At 36.3% G+C, this 22,869-nt stretch overlaps 2 protein-coding genes across 10 annotated transcripts in view; one reads left to right on the top strand and one right to left on the bottom strand.

Annotated features, from left to right (window-relative positions):
• The window catches only part of ECT2L (epithelial cell transforming 2 like), a 74,455-nt gene extending 72,629 nt beyond the window's left edge, over positions 1-1,826 (top strand). For all 4 annotated transcript variants that reach the window (XM_013064206.2, XM_004740307.3, XM_004740308.3 and 1 more), the window contains one exon: positions 1,185-1,826. In XM_013064206.2, coding sequence (XP_012919660.1) covers positions 1,185-1,312 — 128 coding nt within the window. In that variant the 3' untranslated portion in view covers positions 1,313-1,826. The remainder of the gene's footprint in view (positions 1-1,184) is intronic.
• Positions 1,827-3,526: 1,700 nt separating this feature from the next.
• Positions 3,527-22,869, bottom strand: part of REPS1 (RALBP1 associated Eps domain containing 1) — an 82,071-nt gene continuing 62,728 nt past the window's right edge. For 2 of the 6 annotated variants that reach the window (XM_045066308.1, XM_004740310.3), the window contains exons 10-20: positions 22,334-22,414; positions 16,359-16,446; positions 14,836-14,937; positions 12,865-12,937; positions 11,439-11,557; positions 10,380-10,444; positions 8,502-8,687; positions 7,316-7,411; positions 6,770-6,918; positions 5,923-6,028; positions 3,527-3,798 (exon numbers count right to left, since the gene is read on the bottom strand). In XM_045066308.1, the coding sequence (XP_044922243.1) occupies positions 3,730-3,798; positions 5,923-6,028; positions 6,770-6,918; positions 7,316-7,411; positions 8,502-8,687; positions 10,380-10,444; positions 11,439-11,557; positions 12,865-12,937; positions 14,836-14,937; positions 16,359-16,446; positions 22,334-22,414 (1,134 nt within the window). In that variant the 3' untranslated portion in view covers positions 3,527-3,729. The remainder of the gene's footprint in view (positions 3,799-5,922; positions 6,029-6,769; positions 6,919-7,315; positions 7,412-8,501; positions 8,688-10,379; positions 10,445-11,438; positions 11,558-12,864; positions 12,938-14,835; positions 14,938-16,358; positions 16,447-22,333; positions 22,415-22,869) is intronic. The other 4 variants (XM_004740311.3, XM_045066307.1, XM_004740313.3 and 1 more) reach the window with 4 other exon arrangements.

Genomic DNA, 22,869 nt, shown 5'->3' with positions numbered 1-22,869 from the left:
AGCAATCTGACAAGAGAGCCACTACCCACCACAGCTTGTAAATGTTACAATTTTATACTTTAACCTATCACTTTTCCATTTTACTAGGACTCAATACTGCCTATAGATTTTACTATTTTAGATTTTTATATGCTGTTTCCATTCCACTAAGATGAAGTGATTATTACAGCGATTACTACAGATTATTACAGTGAAGTGTACCTTTGCTTCCATAAGTTCATATTTAAGTTGATAGTTCTTCTGTAACTGACAGATTTGCAAAGGATGTTTAGTAACAAACATTTCATTCATTAATAACCTCAACAGAACTATCATCTGTTATGAAAAGAAATCCTACTTAAAAATACTATGCCTATTTTTAGTTATTACCTACACTTCACTTGCCAAGCTTAAAAGGATCCTTCTCTTTTCTCAGTTTTTGTTAGGAACAGCTGAATGGAACAGCTCTCATTCCAATACTCTTCACCGCATGTCAAGGCAGGACTTAAGGTTAAAGCTAGAATAAAGGTCTTATAGAAGGAACTCACCCTTTAAAAAAGGATTCCTTCCCTTTAGTTTTAGCCTCATTTTAAATCTGAGCCTGAGAAGAAATGAACACCAAAAGGGAAAATAAATATTTCCACCTAGAAGACAAACTCAGCTGACATGAGTTAGTTATCTATAATCACCCCGAATGGTTAAAGAGTGTAGGACATCTGCTTTCAATCTCCCTTTAGTCAGCTGTGTCTGTGTCAAAACATCACTATGTAACCCGCTAGACAGCTGGCACTCAGCTACATAGTTGGCTTAATTCCAACAAGGTGGTCCAGGCCTAGCTCTCAGCATCTCTACCTGCACCAACTCTTAGTGTAGACCTTTACTGGCTCCTTCTGGAGGGACCTTTACTATCCTCCTTCTGGAGGGACCGAGACAAAGAGTTAAAGAACATGACATCATCTACCAGTCTTTAAAAATAACTGCTATTAGAATTACACAATCACAAAGATTATTTTAGATTATATTTGAATTATTCAGGATTTTTAGGAAGTTATATTCTAAACTGGACTTGTATCTTTTGGAATCCCTTTCTAGTTTACAAAAGGTTCTTAAAGATGACTTGATCAATTCTTGAATTTTGTAACATTTTCTTTTCTTTTGATTGTGACCTGCCAAGATTAATTAGTGGACCTCAAATATTTTTACAGATATCAAGAATGCATTTATTCTTCATGGTCCAAAATGTGAATGGATTTGTGCTACAGAGGTTGAGGATGATAAATTCCTATGGTTGTCAGTTCTTCAAAGTGCAATCAAAAGTAGTATGGAGAAGTAAGAAAAATATTATGGGTGCTAATTCTCCCTGGCAAAGACCGAGAGATCCCTGTTCCAGAAGATCCAGTAGGAAGCAGAATGATTTCTCACGGATGGGGAGAATGAATTAGGATGATCCATAAAGTCCCTCCTAACTTTTAAACTTTATCATCTATGTTCAACTATGCAAAGAAATGTACAGAAGAACAACTTGAGTCCAAAATTTTGAAGCACTTCTTTTGGTGGTTATTTTTCATAGGCAGTAAAATTTGACAGAACAAAGATAATTGCATATTTAAAGTTTTGTTTTATGAGCTAATGAAAAAGTCAGAATAAAAAAGTTTTTCTTAAATGATCAGTCTAGAGAAATATTTTGTTGACTTACCAATCATATCTTTATAAATTTTCATGATATAATTATTGATTTTAAAATGTGTATAAAAATATAAATGGCAATTTGGCAAAAAACCTGTCACATGTCTTTCATATGAATATATTCTTCCAGAGAGCATTAAAAATAAATTCCTACAAAAGTTTCCTGTGATTCTGAAGTGTTTTTTTGGTTGCAAAATTAAAATTTTTAGACCCTCTAAGTAAGAGGTTTTAAAAAGTTAAATTAGACATTGCTAAATTAGAAGGCTGTTGGGGAAAAAAAAACAACAACACAAAATACCTTTAAGATACAAAAATAAAGGGCTCCTGGGTGGCTCATTGGTTAAGGATCTGCTTTAGGCTCAGGTTGTGATCCTTCCTGGGACCAGTTCTACATCAAGCTCCCTGCTTAGTAGGGGGTCTGCTTCTCCCTCTACCACTCCCTGTTGCTTATGATCTCTCTCTCTTAAGTAAATATATAAAAGATTTTTTAAAAAGAAACAAATATAAAGAATTTAAGACAATTCTGTTTGAAGAGAAACAGCAAAGCACGTGTTTGGTAGTCTTTTGTATCTTTAAAACCTTCATTTAATTATTTAACAAACTGAAGCCATAACCTGTTAGCCACTTGGAAACTTCTGCTAATGTATGCAGTAATAGTAATATTTTTTACTTAGAGTTGATATTGATCTTGGAAACTTTCACTTGTCAGTTTCCTTTTTGCTTCATATTCTCCTTTAAGATAGTAAAAATCTACTAGTACAGTCTAGGATTGTGAACTGGGCTATTTTAAGCATTTTCTTTTTTCAATAAACATATAAATTCCTTCTAATTCTTAAAAATTTAAATTCTTGTTAAAAAATGTAGAGAAGTTAAAATATTGTGTTGTTTTTTGTGTAAAATCACACCTTGATTCTGTTACGATATATCCATGCAGCCTAACATCTATGATCCCATAGAATAAACCATTAAAGGGAGTATCTGCTGTTAGTCAGCAGTGAATGCAAATTTACACATATGATCAAAATGTATATATCATATAATATGAAACAAATCCTACGACATTTTTTCAACCTGAATAGGACACACTTCAGAAGCTCTGTTAATAGGAAAAACCAGTCTCTATGACCAAAGATTGGATGACAAAATAGCTGAAGGTAAACTAGAAATCTCAAGGAATTTCCATTTATTCTGTGAATAATTAATGCCCTCAAAAGTTTTAAAATATTATTATTTGAAAATAATCTATGTAGCAACTGATAAGCATAAGTTTCTAACTAAGACTTAAGAGCATAAATCATGCAAAAAATGATGATGTTTGCATGTGGACAGTACTTATGTTGTTTGTGATTCAACACTTTCCCTTTGCTTCTATGGGACAATTAAGACCTGACTTCATAGCTATTTCATAAGTTTACGTGACTGCTGAGTTAAAATCTCACACACAACAATTTTAGGTTACTGGTGAAACTGCTCAATCTTCACTGGGAAAATTATAAAATCTGACCTCCAAGTTGAAGCCTGAAAGTACCACATGACTCCTAAAGAATGCTGATAATGGTTAAAGAATGCCTCATCCAATACAGTTCTTTAAAATATAAAATTCAGTAGGAAACTCATTTTTAAGATTTTTACAAAATATAGATGCTTCATGTAAAATATTAAACCTAAAAGACAAATTGACAATTTATTTTTTTGACTTCTTTTGCAAATATTTCAGTCTTTGCTTGAGATCCAAATGGGAAGGCCATTCTGTAAATCAAATCAGTGTGAGGTTCTGGCCACTTAAGTATCCTGGACCGATGTTATGTATTCCTGACACTATGGAGCAAGAAGTGTGGACTATGCCAACAAACACAATATATCCTCCAGGAAAAGTCATCCTGACCCTTTTATTGTTGAAATTAAAAAATAAAACATACTTAAATACAGATGAACATATAGGGCAAAACAGAATCATAAAATTTAATGTTGAATTAAGCAGTGAGCTGAATGTTTGGGTCTCCAAACTGGCTTGAACCCCAAACTGCTTAAAAATGGGTATGTTCACAGTTAACGGCAATTGGCTTATAGGTGAGAGAATGGTCGAAGCTGTTCCAGTTGAACTTCCAGAGAAATTCTCTCCTCAAGAACATCCTGAAAAAGATGCAAAGTGATGTTTCAAAGTATATAAAAATGAAGGCACAGCTAACAACAACTCAGCATCAAGAAAACAATTTAAATTTGTTAAGACAAAGGGAGAGTCACTCATATTTTAAGAGGATACTTCAACTTAGCAAGGAGTTTCTTTATATGTCAGTACTATTAAAATATGATCTTAAAATCTTTTCCTTACTAAGTAAATCAGGGTAATAAAATGTTTTTTAATTATCAGAGAAAAGCCAATATTTGCAAATGATGTTACTAATGCATGCATTTTGCATAAAGCCTACCCCCTGCAGGAACAGTAGATGAACCAATTAACATTTCCCCTGGTGATGTTATCTGGTCCTGATAACTCCTGAACCACATCTGACTTTTGGTTTCACAAAGAATAAATTTATTCTGCAATCAGAATTTCTTACCACTGTTGATTGTGAACAGTCTTTTCAGATAGCCAGCAAATCCTAACTCAACTTTTTTTTCCTCAAACATGCTGATAGTTTTTTAACCAGAACCATTTCCAATTTTGTACCATACTTCCTATTTTCTTTTCAAGATAGAGAGAAAAGTGATTTTAAAAATAGCTCCTATATACATGTTTCTATAGGCGCTTTTAGTTCTTTAGAAAAACAAGTGTCAACAAAATTTTCATTATCAAGGTAAGGTACTAGTAAGCTTATCCTTAGTTTTATAGTCTTCCTTTACAACAGACCAAATTCATAATCACAGAGTGACTATAAATATTTTCTCTGATCAAAGAGCTACACAAAAATATCATTCATTCACAGATATTTATCAAATCCTAACATGCGCTAGATTTTTAGGGATAGAGACAAGATGGTTACAAATTTATCTAGGGAGTCCTCGCTCACTTCTGACATCCTGCTTGAGCATTAACACATCCCTCTCTCTTTTTTCTCAATGTATTTTGGTTTGGAATTTGGAACGAACACACACACACACACACACACACACACACACACACACACACGGGGGGGGGCACCCTGAACAGAAAAAATTATAACTTTCAGTGAGCTCATTTTAGTAGGGAAAAGAGACAAATGTGCCATAGATAATACCAGATAGTGTGATAAACGCTGGATGAGGGATACCAACAGAATGTTATGGGAACAAACTAACTCTGCATTCATTTTACACTTTCATGGATTCTTCTCTTGTCTTTGTGGTTTATAACCTTGCTACTCAAAGTGGGACCAACAGTCCAGCAGCATTTCCATCATCTGGAAGCTTATGAGAAATGCAGAATCCTCAGGTCCCTTTCCATATTTTTTTTTTAATTTTTTATTTTTCATATACATATATTTTTATCCCCAGGGGTACAGGACTGTGAATCACCAGGTTTACACACTTCACAGCACTCACCCCTTTCCATATTTAATATGAATCAGAATTTGCATTTTAACACGACCCCTGACTATATACACTGAGATGTGAGAGTCACTGATTTATAAGATATAAATGATTAATGTTGGTAGGCCATAAATGATTCTAGCTCATTTTTATTTGCAGAGATTCAAAGAAATCAGAGTGGTAAGAAAGAAAAACATATCCATTCCTCTCAAGTGTAAATGATGGGAGTATACATGGGCCATAAGCATCACTTCTACCTAAGGCTTGTCTTTCCTTTTTCACATGCAAAATGATCTCAACTGTCCCCATCTTCTTTAGACCAGTTTATCTCTCTTTAAGAGACTCTGAGTTGTCTTTGATAAAAGGATAAACCAACAATACTCAAGTTATCTTAGAATTAAGTAAGAGTATAGGGAACCACATATATTGTCCTGGTGGTGCTCAAGGTCACATTTCTTCTCTTGGGCTTCATTATAAACGTTCAGGAACATTACAGGAACAGTGTATTACAGGAACAGTAATGCCATATATATATATATATATATACACACAATCAGATCAGAATTGAGTATACAAAATTCCTTCAAATATACAAAGATTCAACGGTGTAAAAAACATTTTAGATACACATTTCTCTTACTGCCTGGGAAGTTTCATACTAGCTTAAAAATGCCGGATCACTTCTAAGCTCCAGTTAACTGAGATGTTCTGAGTCCACGGAATTCCCCAAATAAAGATTCAGAATACCTTTAATTGTTGCTGCAATTCACTATTCAATCTGGCCAAAACTGTGTTGGTTTCCTTATTGCGTCTAATTGATGCCTGAATTGCTTTCTTATCTTTTCCAACAGACCTGAGAAGATAAGAGGGCCAGAAAATATGATTGTCATTTATTTTTAAACTCTCTCCATTCTTCCCTGACCTCTCTCTAAATCCAGAAAGTAGAGGGAACATCTTTTGCCTTAATAGCATAGCTCAACATCATTAGCTCAGTTTCAGTGGTCAACCAAAAGTATCTAAGTTTCAGAAGATTAAGTTTTATTGTTTTTGTTCTCATTCTTTTTCTGTAGAATCACCTGACTTTTAGTCCAGAGCAGGTAACCATTATTCTATCAACAACCACATAGTAAATATTTTAATCTGTGGGCCATATGATTTCTGTAGCATATTCTTATTTTTGGTTTCTTTTTCTCTTTTCTCTCCCTTCTCTTTTTTACACCACATATAAAAGCCATTTTTAGCTCTGGGCCTTAAGAAAACAGGCCATGGGATGAATTTGGCCCACGAGCCCTAGTTGGCTGATTCCTGGTTCAGGGCAACCAGAGTTAAAATCTTACTGTTACTCCATACTAATTTAAAAAAAAAAACTCTGCTCTAGGGTTTGCATTAGGTTGTTAAAATGAAGCTGGAATCGAGCCAGATAACAGAAAGGGGGAAAGTGGGGAGAATATTACAACTACTCAAAAAACTCTCAAAGAGGAGCACCTGGGACCCTCTGCTCAACTAGAGAGCCAGTCTAACCATAATTTCCTTCATTCTGATACATTAAGTGCTGTGCTTTTTGCCCCTTTTGTCTAGGGACCGCTCTGATTACCTAGGAATTGAAGGCTGTGACGCAAGCACAGCAGCTAAGACACCTGTCTTCTGTGTGTGTTCATCAACATCTGGCTTTAATTCATCTTCTGATTTCAATCTTCTTCGAACAGGTTTAGGTGGTGGAGCAAGAGGTGTGGTGCCTTTGCTCTACAAGAGAAGAAGTCCGTTAACAATGGGGATGTCTTCAAGATATTCACAGTTACTCATCATTTGCTTTCTTTACACTGCTTCTTCTCCAAAAATTAAAAGTCACCTGACCCACTTTTAAAAAAAATATATTTTATTTGTTTATTTGACAGAGAGAGAGATCACAATTAGGCAGAGAAGCAGGCAAAGAGAGGTGGCTCGATCCCAGGACCTTTAGATCATGACCTGAGCTGAAGGCAGAGGCTTAACCCACTGAGCCACCCAGGTGTCTTAGATACTCAGCAGTTCACTTCATTTCTAAGATCTTTGTCACCTTTAAAATCTTACAAAGTGAAAATGATGTCAGATAACTTTTTATATGTACAAAATAATCAATATTATAGAAGACATCACGTACCACATTGGCGGGAACACTAGCAGCTGTCTTTTCTTCAATTTTACTATCTGTTTTGGCAACTCGAAGAGAACTTGCAGAATCAGAAGCTTTTTCAACCTAGAGATGAATATATTATCATTCCTAATTATACATAAGCAGTATACAATTATGCATAAATATGTATGTTAACAAATTGGGAGAGTAAAATGTTAAGAAAATATTCATTCTCATAATAAGGATTGTGAGAAAACCCTGTAAAAATGGCCATTCTCTATAGCAGAAGGGCGGAGAGCAGGAGAGGGCTGAGGATGCAAGCCCAGCACTGTTTGGAAAGTTCTTGTGGTGGGGGCAGGGGGATGCCTCTGCCCCAGAGACGTGAGTACCAGTACCCTGTACACACCTGTACTTCCCCTCAGGCCCTCCCCTGCCTTCCTGATAGTTTAGGCCATACCCCAAGTGGCCCCAGGGCTAGATAAAAAGTTTCAGGCTCAAAGAAGTGGCTAGCAGAAGTTCCTGTCACTAGAAACACTGTCTGTAAAGATGGAATCTGGCAGCCCGTGGTCTGTAGGTCTAACTAATGTGACTCACATCATATGCATGGAGTGTAGCTAGGGTAACCATAGCCATTTGTTACATGCAAATCTTCACCAAATCACACATCAGATGCGAGCCCCTGAGCATTGTTTTAGGCATGCCCGGAGGGTTGTTTGTGCCTTTTCCCATGACAGCTAGCTTCTACCCAGATTCTGATTTTTTTTTTAATGGTATTTATTTATTTATTTATTTGATGGGGAAACAGAGAGAGAGAAATAGATATAACAAGTAGGCAGAGAGGCAGGCAGAGAGAGAGGGGGAAGCAGGCTCCCTGCCAAGCCGAGAACTTGATGCAGGGCTAGATTCCAGAACCTTGAGATCATGACCCGACCCAAAGGCAGAGGCTTAATCAACTGAGACACCCAGGCACCCCACCACATTCTGATTATTAGGCATTATACTGTAACCAGCAGGTATCTAAGGCCAATTAACTAATTAAGAAGCACAGACTCAGGGAATATAAATTCTCTAAAGCAGCAGCAGCAGATATTTTACTCGCTGATGTCCACTCTGGTATCTGCTCTTTTAGAGGTTCCTCTGCTTACAGACCTGTTATGAATATAATGTGGGAAGAGTTTCCCAGCAGAAATTTAAATAAGCCCTGAATACTGACCGGTAAGACCTCTGGATGTTTCTCGGCTTCATCATCTTGTTCTTCATTGACGTTTGATGCAGCAAATACTTCAAATTGGCTGAAATCTGCAAAATTTGGTTGCTCTGGTATCTGCTGAGGTGAGGTACTAGTGTGAGTGATTAGGCCATCAGCATCCACTGGGCGATGCACAACGGGACCAGGAGCCTACACAATGGGTCAGGATGGAGGAACACACTTCATTAGTCTATCACTGTCAGCAACCTTCTTCTTTGAAAATACACTGTAGAGATGCTTTGTTATCTGTAAATTCAGGAAGATGAGTGACAGTAGTATCTAGCTCTAAAAACTGTAAGTGGAATGCTGAGACACTCAAAAAATTAAGATGATAAACCTTCAGTAAGAAAGATACTTTTGCAAATTCTTATTGCAAAGAAAGTACATTAAAGGAGAGGAAGGGTCTGGTCTTACTCTTTGACTCTGTACTTGCATCTAACTTTTTTTCTTAATTAGGCTACTGCACAACAGTCTGTGCTTTTAACAAGTCTTTTTTTTTTTTTTTTTTTTTTTTAATGTTTCTGGAAAGGTTATTTTGAAGTGTGAAAACCACTGCTCTAACTACCCTCCCAACACTTCAGTGTACTTCCCTCCAATTCGTCCTCCCCTCCTTTGCCAGAGCAATCCTTCTAAAATCTTTAATCCAAATGTAACTTCTGGCCAAGCACTATGGAAATTACAGTGAATGAACAAATAAGTCGGATGCCCTAATGAAGCAGTGCAGTGCAGGATAAGAGACAAGTACACAAGGACTTAAGACAGTGTGAGTTTATGACAGCGGAAGTACAAGGTGCTACAGGAAGAAATCTTCAGGCTCTTTCCTGCTTGCCCTTTAAAAATTCTCTCTCCTATAAGACTTCTGTCCTTAGTATGATACAGAGATACTCTGCCCTTTTCCCACCTCTTCAGCCTCAATCCCCATCATTTGGTGGCCCCGATGAACTCTTGTTCCCTGGAATATGCCAGGCCACATCATTCCTTCTGAGAGGAGTGCCCTCTTGATCTCTCAAGTCTCTGCTTAAAGTCTCACTTCCTTCATTTTACTTAACATCTTTCCAATGTGATCCTTGACTTTACTGGTTAGTCAAGCTGTGCTGAAGCATTTCATAAATCTATCTAGCACAGCCGTTCTACTGTAACTGTTGTTTGTAAGTCTGTTTTCCCCACTGGATTGGTTCTTGAGTCAAGTGACCAACTCACTGGGTTTCACAGTTCAACCCAAGACAAGTATTCTTGCTGAGAGTTTAGATAAACAAAATATTCAAACTTCAGTATCTTTGATGATTAAGAAACCATCTTTTTAACTTCAAATAATCAACTTCATTGTAGGAATCTAACTCAGAAAAATCAAACAAATTCATTCATGTAAAAGGCAGTTGGCCAGTCAGTCAAATAAAAAACTATCAGCTATAATCCAGAATCTGTCTTAGAACCTACTAGATGGAAACAATTTCAACCTGGCAGGGATGAAGTGGCCAACTTACAGTTCCTTTATGGACGGAGTAACATCCGGAAGGAAGTTGCAGTGAGGTCATGGAGCCTCTGCTAGGCCCAGGACATGTCCTGGGTCTACATAGGGACATATAGACAGGGACATCTCCTATCTCCCAACCCACTGTTCTCTCCACTAAACCTTCCATTAGCAAGACATTAGCATTTGGTCCACTTTTAAAGTTTCTATCTAATCATTATTCTTGACTTCCAAAATAAGACTTAGCTTCCCTGAATAAAATGTTCATTAAGAATGACAATTAGGTAATTCCTAATCTTCAAAATAATTCTAGAGTAGAAGCAAACTCTAACAAATGTAATTGGTCAGTAATGAATACACTGGAGAATTACCTGTGAGGGCTGTGGTCTTGGAGGCACTGCAGGAGGATGGGCAACAACTCCAGCCTGTTGTTGTCCTAAGTAAATACACAGGTTGTCTTTTTAGTAAATACATACTCTGCTAGTAGAACAAATAGGTGGAGTGAATGTGATCAAATGATAAAGACTGCTAAGAATGCCTGGTAAGTATCAGGAGGCATTTGGTATCCTGTAAAACTATCTAGGTATGACCTAATGACCAAGACTAATGGCCTTTTCTCAGACCTCATATATTTCTTTCTTTTTTTTAGGGAGTTGTTTTGTGTGTAGCCCAATGTGGTGCCTGAACATATGATCCTGAGATCAAGACCTGAGGTGAAATCAAGAGTTGGACGCTGAACTGACTGAGCCACCAGGCTCTCTATCTCAGACCACATCTCTCTCGTTCTATTGCACAAGGCATTCTTGATAAGCTTGTTTCCATAATATTAACCATTCTTGGCTTTCTTCTATTTCTGAATGTTCTTCAGCTATAAAATATGCAGACTTCCAAATTTTCTCTTTACATTTAATACTTCACTCAATCATTTCTATGTAAATGATTCTCAAATAATATAATCTTTCTTAGCCCACAGACCCAATGGCCTTCTATTATACCCTCTTTTCCTCATCATTCCAAAACCATAACATCCAAAAACAGAACACCATCACCCTCTGCTCCTAACTTTTCTATACTGATCAAGATTTATTAATAACAATAAAACCAGTTATATAAAAATTAAAACCTTGGAATAAGTTATGAGACTTTTCTCTCCTTTGTCAGCCAACTGAACCTATCAGTTTTCTCTTCTTGATCTCTCCACATGCTTGTTTTAAAATCTCTTGCAGCACCTCTCAGAGGTTCCTGTCTTTATCATGAAAACTCAAACACATTAAAGGAAAAAAATTTCCTCTCATCTGACACCTTTTAAGCTCAAAATTTCTCTTCAGATAATTAAAAAATAAGACACAGTAAGAGAATATAAAATAAAATGTGCTCTTTAACAAACTTTAAAGTCAAATAATAGATTATTATGGTTCTCTAACCCTTACCTGTGGTGACTGCAAAGGTCCGATTCATATCTAAAGAGGATGATCTGGAATGAGAAGGCTGTGGCCTTGGAGGGGGAGGTGGTGGTGCAGTATTATCAGGCGACGTTCCTGAATGAGACCTATAAAATTCATCCCATTACAACTGGTCATGCTATAGGTAGTGGAGCTTTTTTCTTTTTAAGCTTTCAAACTTGGCTAAACAGTTAAAAGATCTTACTGATGTGACAATTTTCTCAAGTGGCATGTAAGTATTACAGTGAATAAGGACAAGATTGTTTGATATACATTAAATAAGTAATTATTCAAGGTAGCAAATAATCTTTTTATGAAGCATAATTATGTATTTTTTCAAATTTCAAAAAATTTGAAAAGGAAGTTCATTATTAAACATGATAAACTCCATAGACACAAACCTAGTAACATTTTCCCATTCAATTAAAGATAGTATTAGTTTGAAAAACCATTATCACAAAAGGGAAACTTTACTTTCAGACATGGTTAGCTTTCACCTTATATAAAGTCTGAAGTTTGGTAAGTGGAAATAGAATCTGGCTCAACTACGTGAGTTGCCCATTTCTGTGTCCCCACAGGCAGTCTCATTATAATGGTGGCTGTGCTCATTCTGGACCCGCCCTAGAGATTCACATGTTTGCCACCAAAGTCTTCTGTATTATAAAAAGAGTCACATGGACTCTGGGAATCTGATCCTCACTTACAGGGATAAAAAGGAAAATAAAATCCAAGATGACTGAAGAGAAGTAATTATACAAAGAAGCAGTCTGAATCTGGAACTTCTTCCAAGATGCTATACTACTAGTCTCTCTTTATATTCTCCAAGAATGTGGCAAAAGGATACTTAGTATGTATAAAGATGAGGGGGAAAAGATGCTTCTGTCCTGCACACAATTTTTAGCGGATGCTTAAGTCCTTGTAAACAAATCCCTTGCCACCTTCATCCTATTTCATACCTTTTTTATTTATGCCTGAGAAGTTATATATAACGCAGATCTCCAGGGTAGGTAGGGAGCCCAACACTAGGTGCGTGCTTCTAGATGACATCTTAAAATACAGAATTCTGTGGCATTTGCCATAAGGCTATACAAGGAAATCTGTACATTTGTTACTTAAACAGACTCTCAACTGCTGACTTACAAAAAGGACTATATTAAACTGCTAATCCTAACTATAACTCTTTTTAGGCCTTCCAGAGGATACCATGGGAACAATAAGGGCTCTTCTTGCTTTCCTATTAAAGTTGAAAAAGAATCAAAATTATTTTCCTTCTACTTAAATCAACAGGTAACTTAATAGCCTTCAGAGAACTGAAGAATAGAGGAAAATAATTCATACTTGGCTCTAAAAGAATTCTTAATATTAAAATGTAACGAGATATTTTAATATGCTTTTTATTGACAGAAATACTGACCTTTGATGAGTTACATTGTTTCCAATCTGTTCTGGGTCCGAAGTAAAAGAGTCTGAACTACTGTACCCATCTGCTAATAAATGGAATATATCCTATTTAATAACAATTTTTTATTCACTTCTTACCCTATATACTGTAAACAAATATAATAATTATTATTTCAAATCAAAGATATTTAAAGACTGGCTAATAGGTTAACAGTTCACCTGAGTGTTATTAAATGTAAAAAATTACATACAAATCATGTTAAACATGACATATTTAAGTTATAATCTAGGAAAGTTAATATAGGAATAAAAAACTGCTTAGACAATAATAAAATTTATGAGATAAACCAGATATTTCCCATTTTTCACCTCAGAAAATATCTTTTCCAAATCCTCAAAATCTTATGAAGGAGCAAAGTCCAAGAGGCAGACTAATGGCTGTGACGCAATGACAAATTTTAAAATAGAAAATCAGGGAAAATGTAAAGGAACACTGCTATTTCAAGGATTACAAACTGAAGAGACTGGTTATTTGGTTCAGTTTTACTTCAGAATGTGTCCCTTTCCTTTTTCTTAGCAAATAACTGAATTGTTTAATTGGTACAGAAAGGATGCTAAAATTAACATATTTCCATGTGGATGTACCAAGAGGCATCTCAAACTTGAGATGTCCAAAACTCAACTTCTGTTTATCCCCCCAACAAACCTACTGTTATCACAGCTTTCTTCAATTCCCAGTGGCTCAGATCAAAATTCCCTGAATTGCCCATGACCTCCCAGCCCCATCCTGTATCACACAGGTAAACAAATCCTATGCTCTTTTCTTACAAAATACAGCCAGAATCTGACCACTTCTCAGCATTTCTACTCCTACCACCATAAGCCAAGCCGTCCTCTTCTCTTGCCTGTATTATTCTTATTGTTTTTTAAATCGCCTTTCCTGTTTTGATTCTTGCTTTCTTGTGGCCTGTTACCAATACAGTATAGTGATCCTCATTAAAAAAGGAAGGTCAGAGCAGAGCACATCTCCATTCAAAATCTTCTAATGGCTTTTTGTCTCATTCAGTAAAAGCCACTCTTACACTGCTCCCCGATTATTCCTCTACCACTTGCTACTTCTGCCAGCCAAATATGTTGATTCTTTTTTTGTTGTTGTTAAAGATTTTATTTATTTGATAGAGACAGCAAGAGAGCAGGGGGAGTGGAAGAGGGGGAAGGAGGCTTCTAATCCCAGGACCCTGGGATCATGACCTGAGTCAAAGGCAGACACTTAACGACTGAGCCACCCAGGTGGTCCCAGATGCTAACTGATTATATTCCAGGTGTTTGCCTGTTGATCCCAGCAGAAGGCAGTTGTCTAAGCAGGGCTTCAAATGTGCTGTTTCCTATGCCTGAAACGTCTTCCTTCAGATATTCATAGCCGAGTCCCTCATCTCCTTCAAGTTTTAACCCAAATGTCTTCTTTTGGTAAGGTCTTCTTTGACCACCTTATTTAAAATGTCACTCCCTCTTCCTTTTCCCAGCTTTTATTCTTATCAAGTGTATTTATCTCCTAAGACAGGAGTAAAGATTTTTTTTTCTCTTCCATCCCTTACAGAATGGAAGCTCCACAAAGGCAAAGATTTTCCTTCTGTTTTAACTGCTAAATCTCAAGTGTCTAGAACAGAGCCTGCCATATGCTATTCTTTTAACATATGCTGAATAAATGCATGTACACACAATTTCCTGTGAGACAAAGGAGTGAGGGGGAAAGAGTCCATGGACTAAATGTGGTTAACCAAGACGGATGACAAACAGAAGCAGGTCCAGCAGGCAATAAGTAACCATTTACTCATACAGAGGGTAGGGTATTTAAAAGGGTTGACTCATCTCCACTTTACTCAGTAAAGGTAATATGAAATAGCTATACATTTGAATTATTCAGATTCTAAGTCCAGACTTAATCAACTTCAAATGGAAACTGTAATACTATTTTTCTGCTTACCTACAGTATTTCCAGAAGCAAATTTCACCGATGAATTTATCTTACTTTCCTCAGACAGGTCAGATGGTTTCACAAGTAATGGGCTAGTGGGATTAGTATGATCTAATAGAAAATTAATAGGTAGAAGTACAAGAACTGAATTAATAAATTCGTAAACTTCAGAGTATAAGGCTTCATTTATATATTCCAAAGAAGTAGCAGATAAACCTCAGGAGATACAACACAAAATAGCATTTTCAATAAAAATATAAGCTTTTTCATATAGAATTTTGTTTTCTGTCATAACAGAAGATAGGGCATAACAAAAAAGTCAATTTACATGTTCATATTCTGTTAATTTTTCCCTTCAGAGTAATTGCTTAAAACACCACACAAATGGTTGTAAAATTAAGTAATTTATGATGCTGACTTACAGAGAAAATAAATATACTTTTTTTTTTAAGATTTTAATTTATTTATTTGACAGACAGAAATCACAAGTGGGCAGAGAGGCAGGCAGAGAGAGAGAGGAGAAAGCAGGCTCCCCGCTGAGCAGAAAGCCCTATGCGGGGCTCGATCCCAGGACCCTGGGATCATGGCCTGAGCCAAAGGCAGAGGTTTTAACCCACTGAGCCACCCAGGCGCCCCAATAAATATACTTTTGAGAAAATAAATATACCTCTAACTAAAGCATTTAATCTAAAATGAGGAGAAACTTCAAGAGTTTAAGCAAAACAATGTCAAAGCCAAAATTTATTTTAACATATACCTTCTCAGTTAAAATCTGAACGTACTTTAAATCTAAGTTCATAGCAGTCATCATAAGAACCCACAGGGTTGGGGCACATGGGTGGCTCAGCCAGTTAAGTGACCGACTCTTGATTTCAGCTCAGGTCCTGATCTGTGACGGGAGTCCTGTGTTCTGCATGGAGACTCTTTAAGATCCCCTCTCTCTTTCCTTCTGCCCCTCCCATTTCTCCTCCCCAACCCTGCCCCCACTTACATGTACTCTAAAATAACTAAATAAAATCTTTAAAAAAATACAAGCCACAGGGTATTAGAAAAGTCACATTTCCAAGTGTTCTTACTTTTTAAACTTTATAACATAAATTCAACAGTTTCCCTTTTCTTAAAAATTTTTAAAAGATTTATTTGAGTGAGAAGATAAAGTGTGCTGGAGAAGTGACAGAGGGGGTGGGGGGAAGACAGAGAGAGAGAGAGAGAATCCTCATGCAGACTCCCTGCTGAGCTTGGAGGTTAACACAGGGCTGGATCCCAAGATCCCACAATCATGACCTGAGCCAAAATCAATAGTCAGGTGCCCAAATGACTGAACCATTCAGGAACCCCTCAACAGTTTCCCTTTGCAACTGTCATATTAACTGAACAACATATACAAGCATACATATATATGTATACTTCCAGAAAGTACCATTAAAAAAATAAAAAAAATGATGTAAGAAATTCGAGCCCTCAAAGAATAATTATTTGTGTATTTCAGTTAGATGCTAGTCTAAACTATAATCCAGCAACAGCTTCCTTACCACTGCCAGTTCTTTTCAGTTCCATTTCCTGCATGTGGATTTTGCTTGGAGTCATACGAATGGGAACTGGATGAACAATAGCAGTATCCTAAAGACAGATGGGAGGAAATACAGACTTTGCATTAAAAATGCCAAGCTGATACCACGAAATAATCAAAACTAACAACACTTTAAGTAGACTTTTTTATTTATGCTAAGGCAAGCATGAAAATAAATTTTTTAATTATAAGTTTTAGAATTACATGTGAAAAATCAAGTTCATTATGTGTGCCTAATAATCTGACTTCTTTTATAAAAAGTGCATTTTAACTTTTGAGTGGTTAAAGATTTAAGTGAAAAAAATAAGATCTATAAAACTACCTAAGGTTGAAGACAATATTCAAAGGCAAAGTGTAAGATGATCTCATGATATTATATAAATCTGAACCTTTGAGGTTAAAGCAAACTATTTCATGAGAACCCAAAGACTAACAGACTGAACTTTTTTTCCCCTAAACTGCTGAAAAAAATTTGACATTCATTTTTTCCCCATATAAAACAAAGGTAATAGTGCTTGGTATATTGTAAGTCAGCATGATACACAGTTTCTACAGATTAGTCCTACAGAGCTATTTAAAATTTCCACAATGGCATCCATTTTTAAAGATTTATTTAATTTATTTATTTGACAGACAGAGATCACAAGTTGGTGAGAGGCAGGCAGAGAGAGAGGAGGAAGCAGGCTTCCCGAAGAGCAGAGAGCCCGATGCGGGGCTTGATCCCAGGACCCTGGGATCATGACCTGAGCTGAAGGCAGCGGCTTAATCCACTGAGCCACCCAGGCGCCCCTGGCATCCATTTTTAAAGGGGCATAAGTAAATCCTCCTCTTTAACATTCCAGTATTTTTCTTAAACCTTTTCATGACTGAAATATATCTGATATTCCTTAACTTCGTGAGTGGCAAGTCTAGTTAGTGGATTAAGGAAACTGGTAGTAGAGATTTTTGAAAAGAATGCAAACAGCAAAGTAAGAAGAGAGGACGAAGATATAAGCCTCTCAGAAAGAGAACAAAATGAGAAAGGTGCTCCTGGGGCCATATGCAGGCCTGGTCCTGGGAACTGAGACCCACCGGGGAAGAACCAGAATAGGATGGAGCATTTGCCTTAACAGCAAGAGACCAGTACTGGTAAGGGGGCTCAGCTCCTTCTGTGAGGTGTCAGTTCATATTTTGTATATGCTGCAGCTAAGGACAGAACTTGAGATCCTTAAATTCTGAGTATCTAGCTATGAGTTATGTTTATGACTCAGTGTGAAGGATAATGACTTTTCAGTTAAGTCAGACACCATTTTTTGTTTTAAAGTACCAGGTAACACAAAGCTTCTGCTAGAGGAAGTTCCATTCTAGCATACTGTCGCCAATTTGACAGGTCTCCCTGGCTTACTGTCATAATCTCTACATTTAATATCAATTTATAACAAATTCTTTGTTGCAATTATACTGATAGATCCATTCACAGTAATTTTCTGCCCCTACACCAGCAAGATTGTGGACAGAGCTCTGACATTTCCCTTACAACTCTAAAATTAGAAAGATTAATATTATAGTTAGAAAGATGAATATTATAGCTGGATAAAAGTTTAGATTTCTCACAAAATAATGAGTTATTCTCAGGAAAATATTTTTAACAATACACTTAAGATTTTCTTTGTTGTAGTTATGGTTATAAAAAAAAACAGCTTTAGGAATAACTACTACTTTTTTAACTCACAATTTTAGTGGCAGAAATAAATGCCATAAGAATCAGAATTTAGCCTTATAAGGCAAGATCAAAGGAGAAAGAAATGATAATTCATGAGTCAATAAATTCTTATTCCAAAACCCAAACAAGCTAAGAAAAAACATGCAAAAAAAATTTAGTAGATGTTTTAATTAGCCATATTCATCTAATATATGTTCTCTGGGTGTATAAAATCAGATATATAAAACTTTTAACAGTTGGAACTATAAAGTAACCTATTCATATATTTCCAGTACAATACATGGAAGGCATGATAATGACTCAAAGAAAAGAAAAATGTAACTGTTCCAGCCATCCTCCAAATAATCTGCATGTTTCTGTGCACATGAATTCTTATCACATACTTCAGCCATGCTACCACTGGCTGTTGTGAGCCTGCGACAGTTCTAGTCCAGCAGGTCTGGCTGCCAGCAGGACACGGCAATTCCTTGCCGGGCTCTTCACAGATGACAGGCCTAACCTCCAGCTAGCATATGTATCAGAAACTCTGTCTGTGATTGTGATTTGCAGGATAGAGAGCTTTGACCCTAAGCGCTTCGACATTCAAATGAAAAACCATGAATGCCCATATGCTTCTGTGTCCCGAGCCATCAAATGCTTCAAATTAGCATCCTCTAATTTAAAAATAGAGAAAAAAGTATAAAGACTGACTAGCAGGCTCTGCCCAGTTTCTTCTACCTATTCAAATCACCTCATCAACTTTAGGAAACCCATTCCTAATCACTCATGGCACATTTATGTCATATATTTGGGCAGCTGATTTTATGTATACTTTACTGAATGCATTATGCTCATCTATTGTATTTTCTCTTTGCCTTAAATCCCATTATCTTGTCCAAGTCCAGCCTCTCTACTTCTCATTTCTGTGTCACTCATTCTCTTGTTCTCTCTTGACACTTTGCATTGTTGCCTGAGTGATCTTCCCCAACTGCCTCTTTCTCATCCCCCTCTTGTCATGGTACTCCTGGCAGGCTCCTCATGTCTATGAGACTAAGTTCAGATCGTCAGTCTATCACACAAAGATCTTTCCAGTCTGGTTTCAACCACACTTAGCCCTGTCATCCCCCCATCAACATGTTTCCTCTATACTTCCAGCACACTCAACAGATCCTGCCTGTGATATTCTCTCTGCTTGTAATGCACTGTCCACTTCTGTCAATTCATAGCTTCTTTCAAAACTCAGCATACAAACATTAACCTCTTTTGTGAAAACTTTCCCAAATACACTGGGCTAAGTGAGCCCATAGTTCTCTGTGGCTGAACAACTTTGTTCACAGCCATATATAATTATCAAAATGAGCTATATTATAACCACCAACTTATCATGATTAAGCTGTGGTTTACTTAAGAGTGGATTTTTTTTGACATTTTATACTCCTAGAGAATATCATAAGCACCCAGAAGAGGGCTCTACGAAACCAGGTGAGTTAGCTGGCCATAATCAGTAATCAAATGAACTTCCTTTTTATACCCTGAATTACTCAGTTCTATAGCACTCAAGATCAGGCATAAATCATAGCAAAGACTAGTGCATTACACTTCTTATCAGTATAGAATTTAGCAGCAGAAGCAGATTCTACCAGAGGCTATTAATGATAAGCAGTTCAACAAAAGCAATCAAGTTTCTAGAAATGAGGTATCAGAAGCTTAATTTCACTACAATTCTGGGAGCCTAATAATTATCCATTTCCGTTTGTATGTGAGATCCCTGCACTGTGTGATACAGATGTCTCTAAGTGCTACAGAGAAGTGTGGGGCTTTTCATAGACTTCCACTTAACTGAGCAAATGGCTAATTACCAAATTATAGCTTTTTAAAAATATTCCATTACATATTTTAACACTGTAAGGTATGTAAATTCATATTACAACTGCTGTGGCATTTTTCTTTAGGTGATTCTCTTCTAATCTGTATGGACAGTATTTACTCACAATTATTTACAGAAGACTTGCAAAGGATCATTTGGGATTATGGGTATAGGCTGTGTTCTGTAGAAGGCACTTTGCCAGGTAAGTATCAAATGAAGGATAAGAACTTAGATCCTCAATGAGAGCAAGCATTCTCCTAATGGCAAGTTTAAAGTAATATCACTAGTTGGGGAACAACGTTAAGATTTATCACCATAAAAGAAAAAAGATATTTCTAGGTACCAGATTATAAATATTTAAGACTGCCAACTTTATCAAGTTTAGAGATCTAAATTCAGGTTTAAAATAGCAATTAACCGGGGCACTTGGGGCTCAGTGGGTTAAAGCCTCTGCCTTCGACTCAGGTTATGATCCCAGGGTCCTGGGATCGAGTCCCACATCAGGCTCTCTGCTCAGCAGGGAGCCTGCTTCCCTTCCTCTCTCTCTGCCGGTCTCTCTGCCTACTTGTGATCTCTGTGTGTCAAATAAATAAATAATATCTTTTTAAAAAATAAATAAAATAAAATAGTAATTCACCATTTTTAATTTTCTACAGCCTCCTGCCACACTACAGATGACAAAAGAAAGTACTGAGTCACATAACTTTAAACACTAGAGCTAGAATTCACAAATTTGGATATTTTTTCTAAGAGGTTACAAGAACATCACTATGATGAAGTCAAATATTTCCTGGCACTTCCTGCCAGTTACAAATCAGTTTATTCTGTCTCTGAGTTCTAGGTTTTTATATATATTATTCTTTCCTGGCCTGACCAAAAAAAATCATAATACCATCAATGTTTATTTTCACCATCTCTTAAGGGTTGGAGAATAAAACAGAACAGTTCTGTATTCCTACTTTAAACTTGCCTTTCCAATAAAGCACTTTTATTAAGTATTTTAAATAAAGTTAACTTGACTATGTAAGTGTGAGATAAGAATAATATGGAGAAATAAACCTTAGAGCAAAGGTAAACTTTCTTTTAGTTTATAACCCCTGTCACTTCCCAAGAGACCTTAATTAAAACAGCTAATAAGAAGCAGAAATCATGTTTTGCTTTTTTATTCCTCCTTAAGTTTCAGGTTGAAACCAAACATTAATGCCCTCAAAATAGCAATGAGAAAAGCAAAGGGCACAGATGATCTACATATTAATAAATAAACTATGAAATAGACACTTAAAACACTTCCATACTTAATCTGTTTGAAATCACTATAACAGCATCCTATTTCAGACTTAACTCTTTAAAATTATAAAGCAAAGATAAGATCCATTAATTTAAACTATTGAAGATGAACTATCTTTACATGCCATTTCTCCCAAATCCACATCAAATAAGGCGTTACTATATTTGATTCAAATTAATGGCCCTTTGATCAGAAACATCTCAAAAGATGTCCCTTTCTCTGTATCTTTTCACTCAACTCACAAAAAAAAAAAAAAAAAAAAAAAAAAATCCTATCCTTACTCTCTTCTTTCCTTCCTACTTCCTCTTTTCTTTCGAAAGGTGACTATTAGTATGTCTCCCCTCTTTAAGAGAAAAAAATAAAAATAAAAGGAAAAGGAGGAGTGAAGAGTGAGAAGAATGATTAACAGCTAAGGTTTTAAAGATTTCAAATAATCTGAGGGACAGGTAAGTCTATATGAAATTAATTCTGTGCGGACAGAATTTATTCTTTAAATCAGGATGTGAACTTTGTAGCATTTTCAAAGCAACACAGTGAGCCACAGGAAGACAAGACAGAGGCTCCCTTGCACAATGGGAATCTGTGACCAACAACTCTGTATTTTTTTAGCTGAACTTGATTCTCATTAACAGAACTCAACATACTAGTTAAGTCAAAGCCATTCTAACTGGACTGTTAAAATGAAAGATGACATTGCATATTTACATACAAAGTACATATTACATGATGTGTAAGCATACAAATAAAATAGTGTTTACTAAGGGTCACTACACTGAGATACACAGTATATGTTTACTAGAACATACACTTAACTGGCAAATGAAAACAAGGTCAGCTAAGTCAATTTTCACAAAATGCTTCCTTAGACACATATACTAGGTTTTAAAAACACACAGTTTTCTCTCATCAAAATAACTAGAAAATACAAAAAACGTGATTAAAAAAAATCTTTCCACTATTAAGCACATAAAAATTGAAAGCCTGCCACCATTTCACTCTAAGCACTCCACTCAATCATGCATATCAGCTAAAAACCATAATGAATGGAAATTTGGGTTAATAAAATTAATTTCAAACAAGCAAGCTAAGTGATTGACTTACAGGATCAGCTGGTGCAATGTTAGAATCAAATTGGGTCAGAGTTTGTGAGCTTGAAGAGCGTTCACTAAATGTCTCCCACTGCTGAACAGACAGAGGAGAGACAAGTCAGCATGATGAGAAAGATGGAGTAAAAGATCATTGGAGAAGATTTAGCAAAGTAATTCAGAGGTTGCACTGCAAGTTGTATTTCAGAGGCCTAACAAAATTCTGTAATTTCTATTTTTCCATAAACATTTTATTCTTATCTATGCTGGGTCATCTTATAATGTAAGGAGAGCAGCTTCACATCAAATGTCTAGTAACAATTTATCACAATCTCAATGGAAGAGATTCCAAGTCTCACAGAGTTAAAACTCAAAACATAATATAGGAACAGAGTCTAGGTGGTATAAATGGCAACAAAGTAAAAATGTAAAGGGGTTTGTCTTGACTAGAGAAAGAATTACTTCAAATCCTTCTTTCAAAGTTCTAATGTTAATGGATCAATTTGGTGACGCTAATGAATCCTGCGTACCAAAGTTTTGGTCAAAACAAAG

This window comes from Mustela putorius, unplaced genomic scaffold, assembly GCF_011764305.1.
Source record: "Mustela putorius furo isolate JIRA1106 unplaced genomic scaffold, ASM1176430v1.1 tig00003863_pilon_pilon_pilon, whole genome shotgun sequence".
Lineage (NCBI taxonomy): Eukaryota > Metazoa > Chordata > Mammalia > Carnivora > Mustelidae > Mustela > Mustela putorius.
This window is presented reverse-complemented; position numbering and strand designations above follow the sequence as displayed.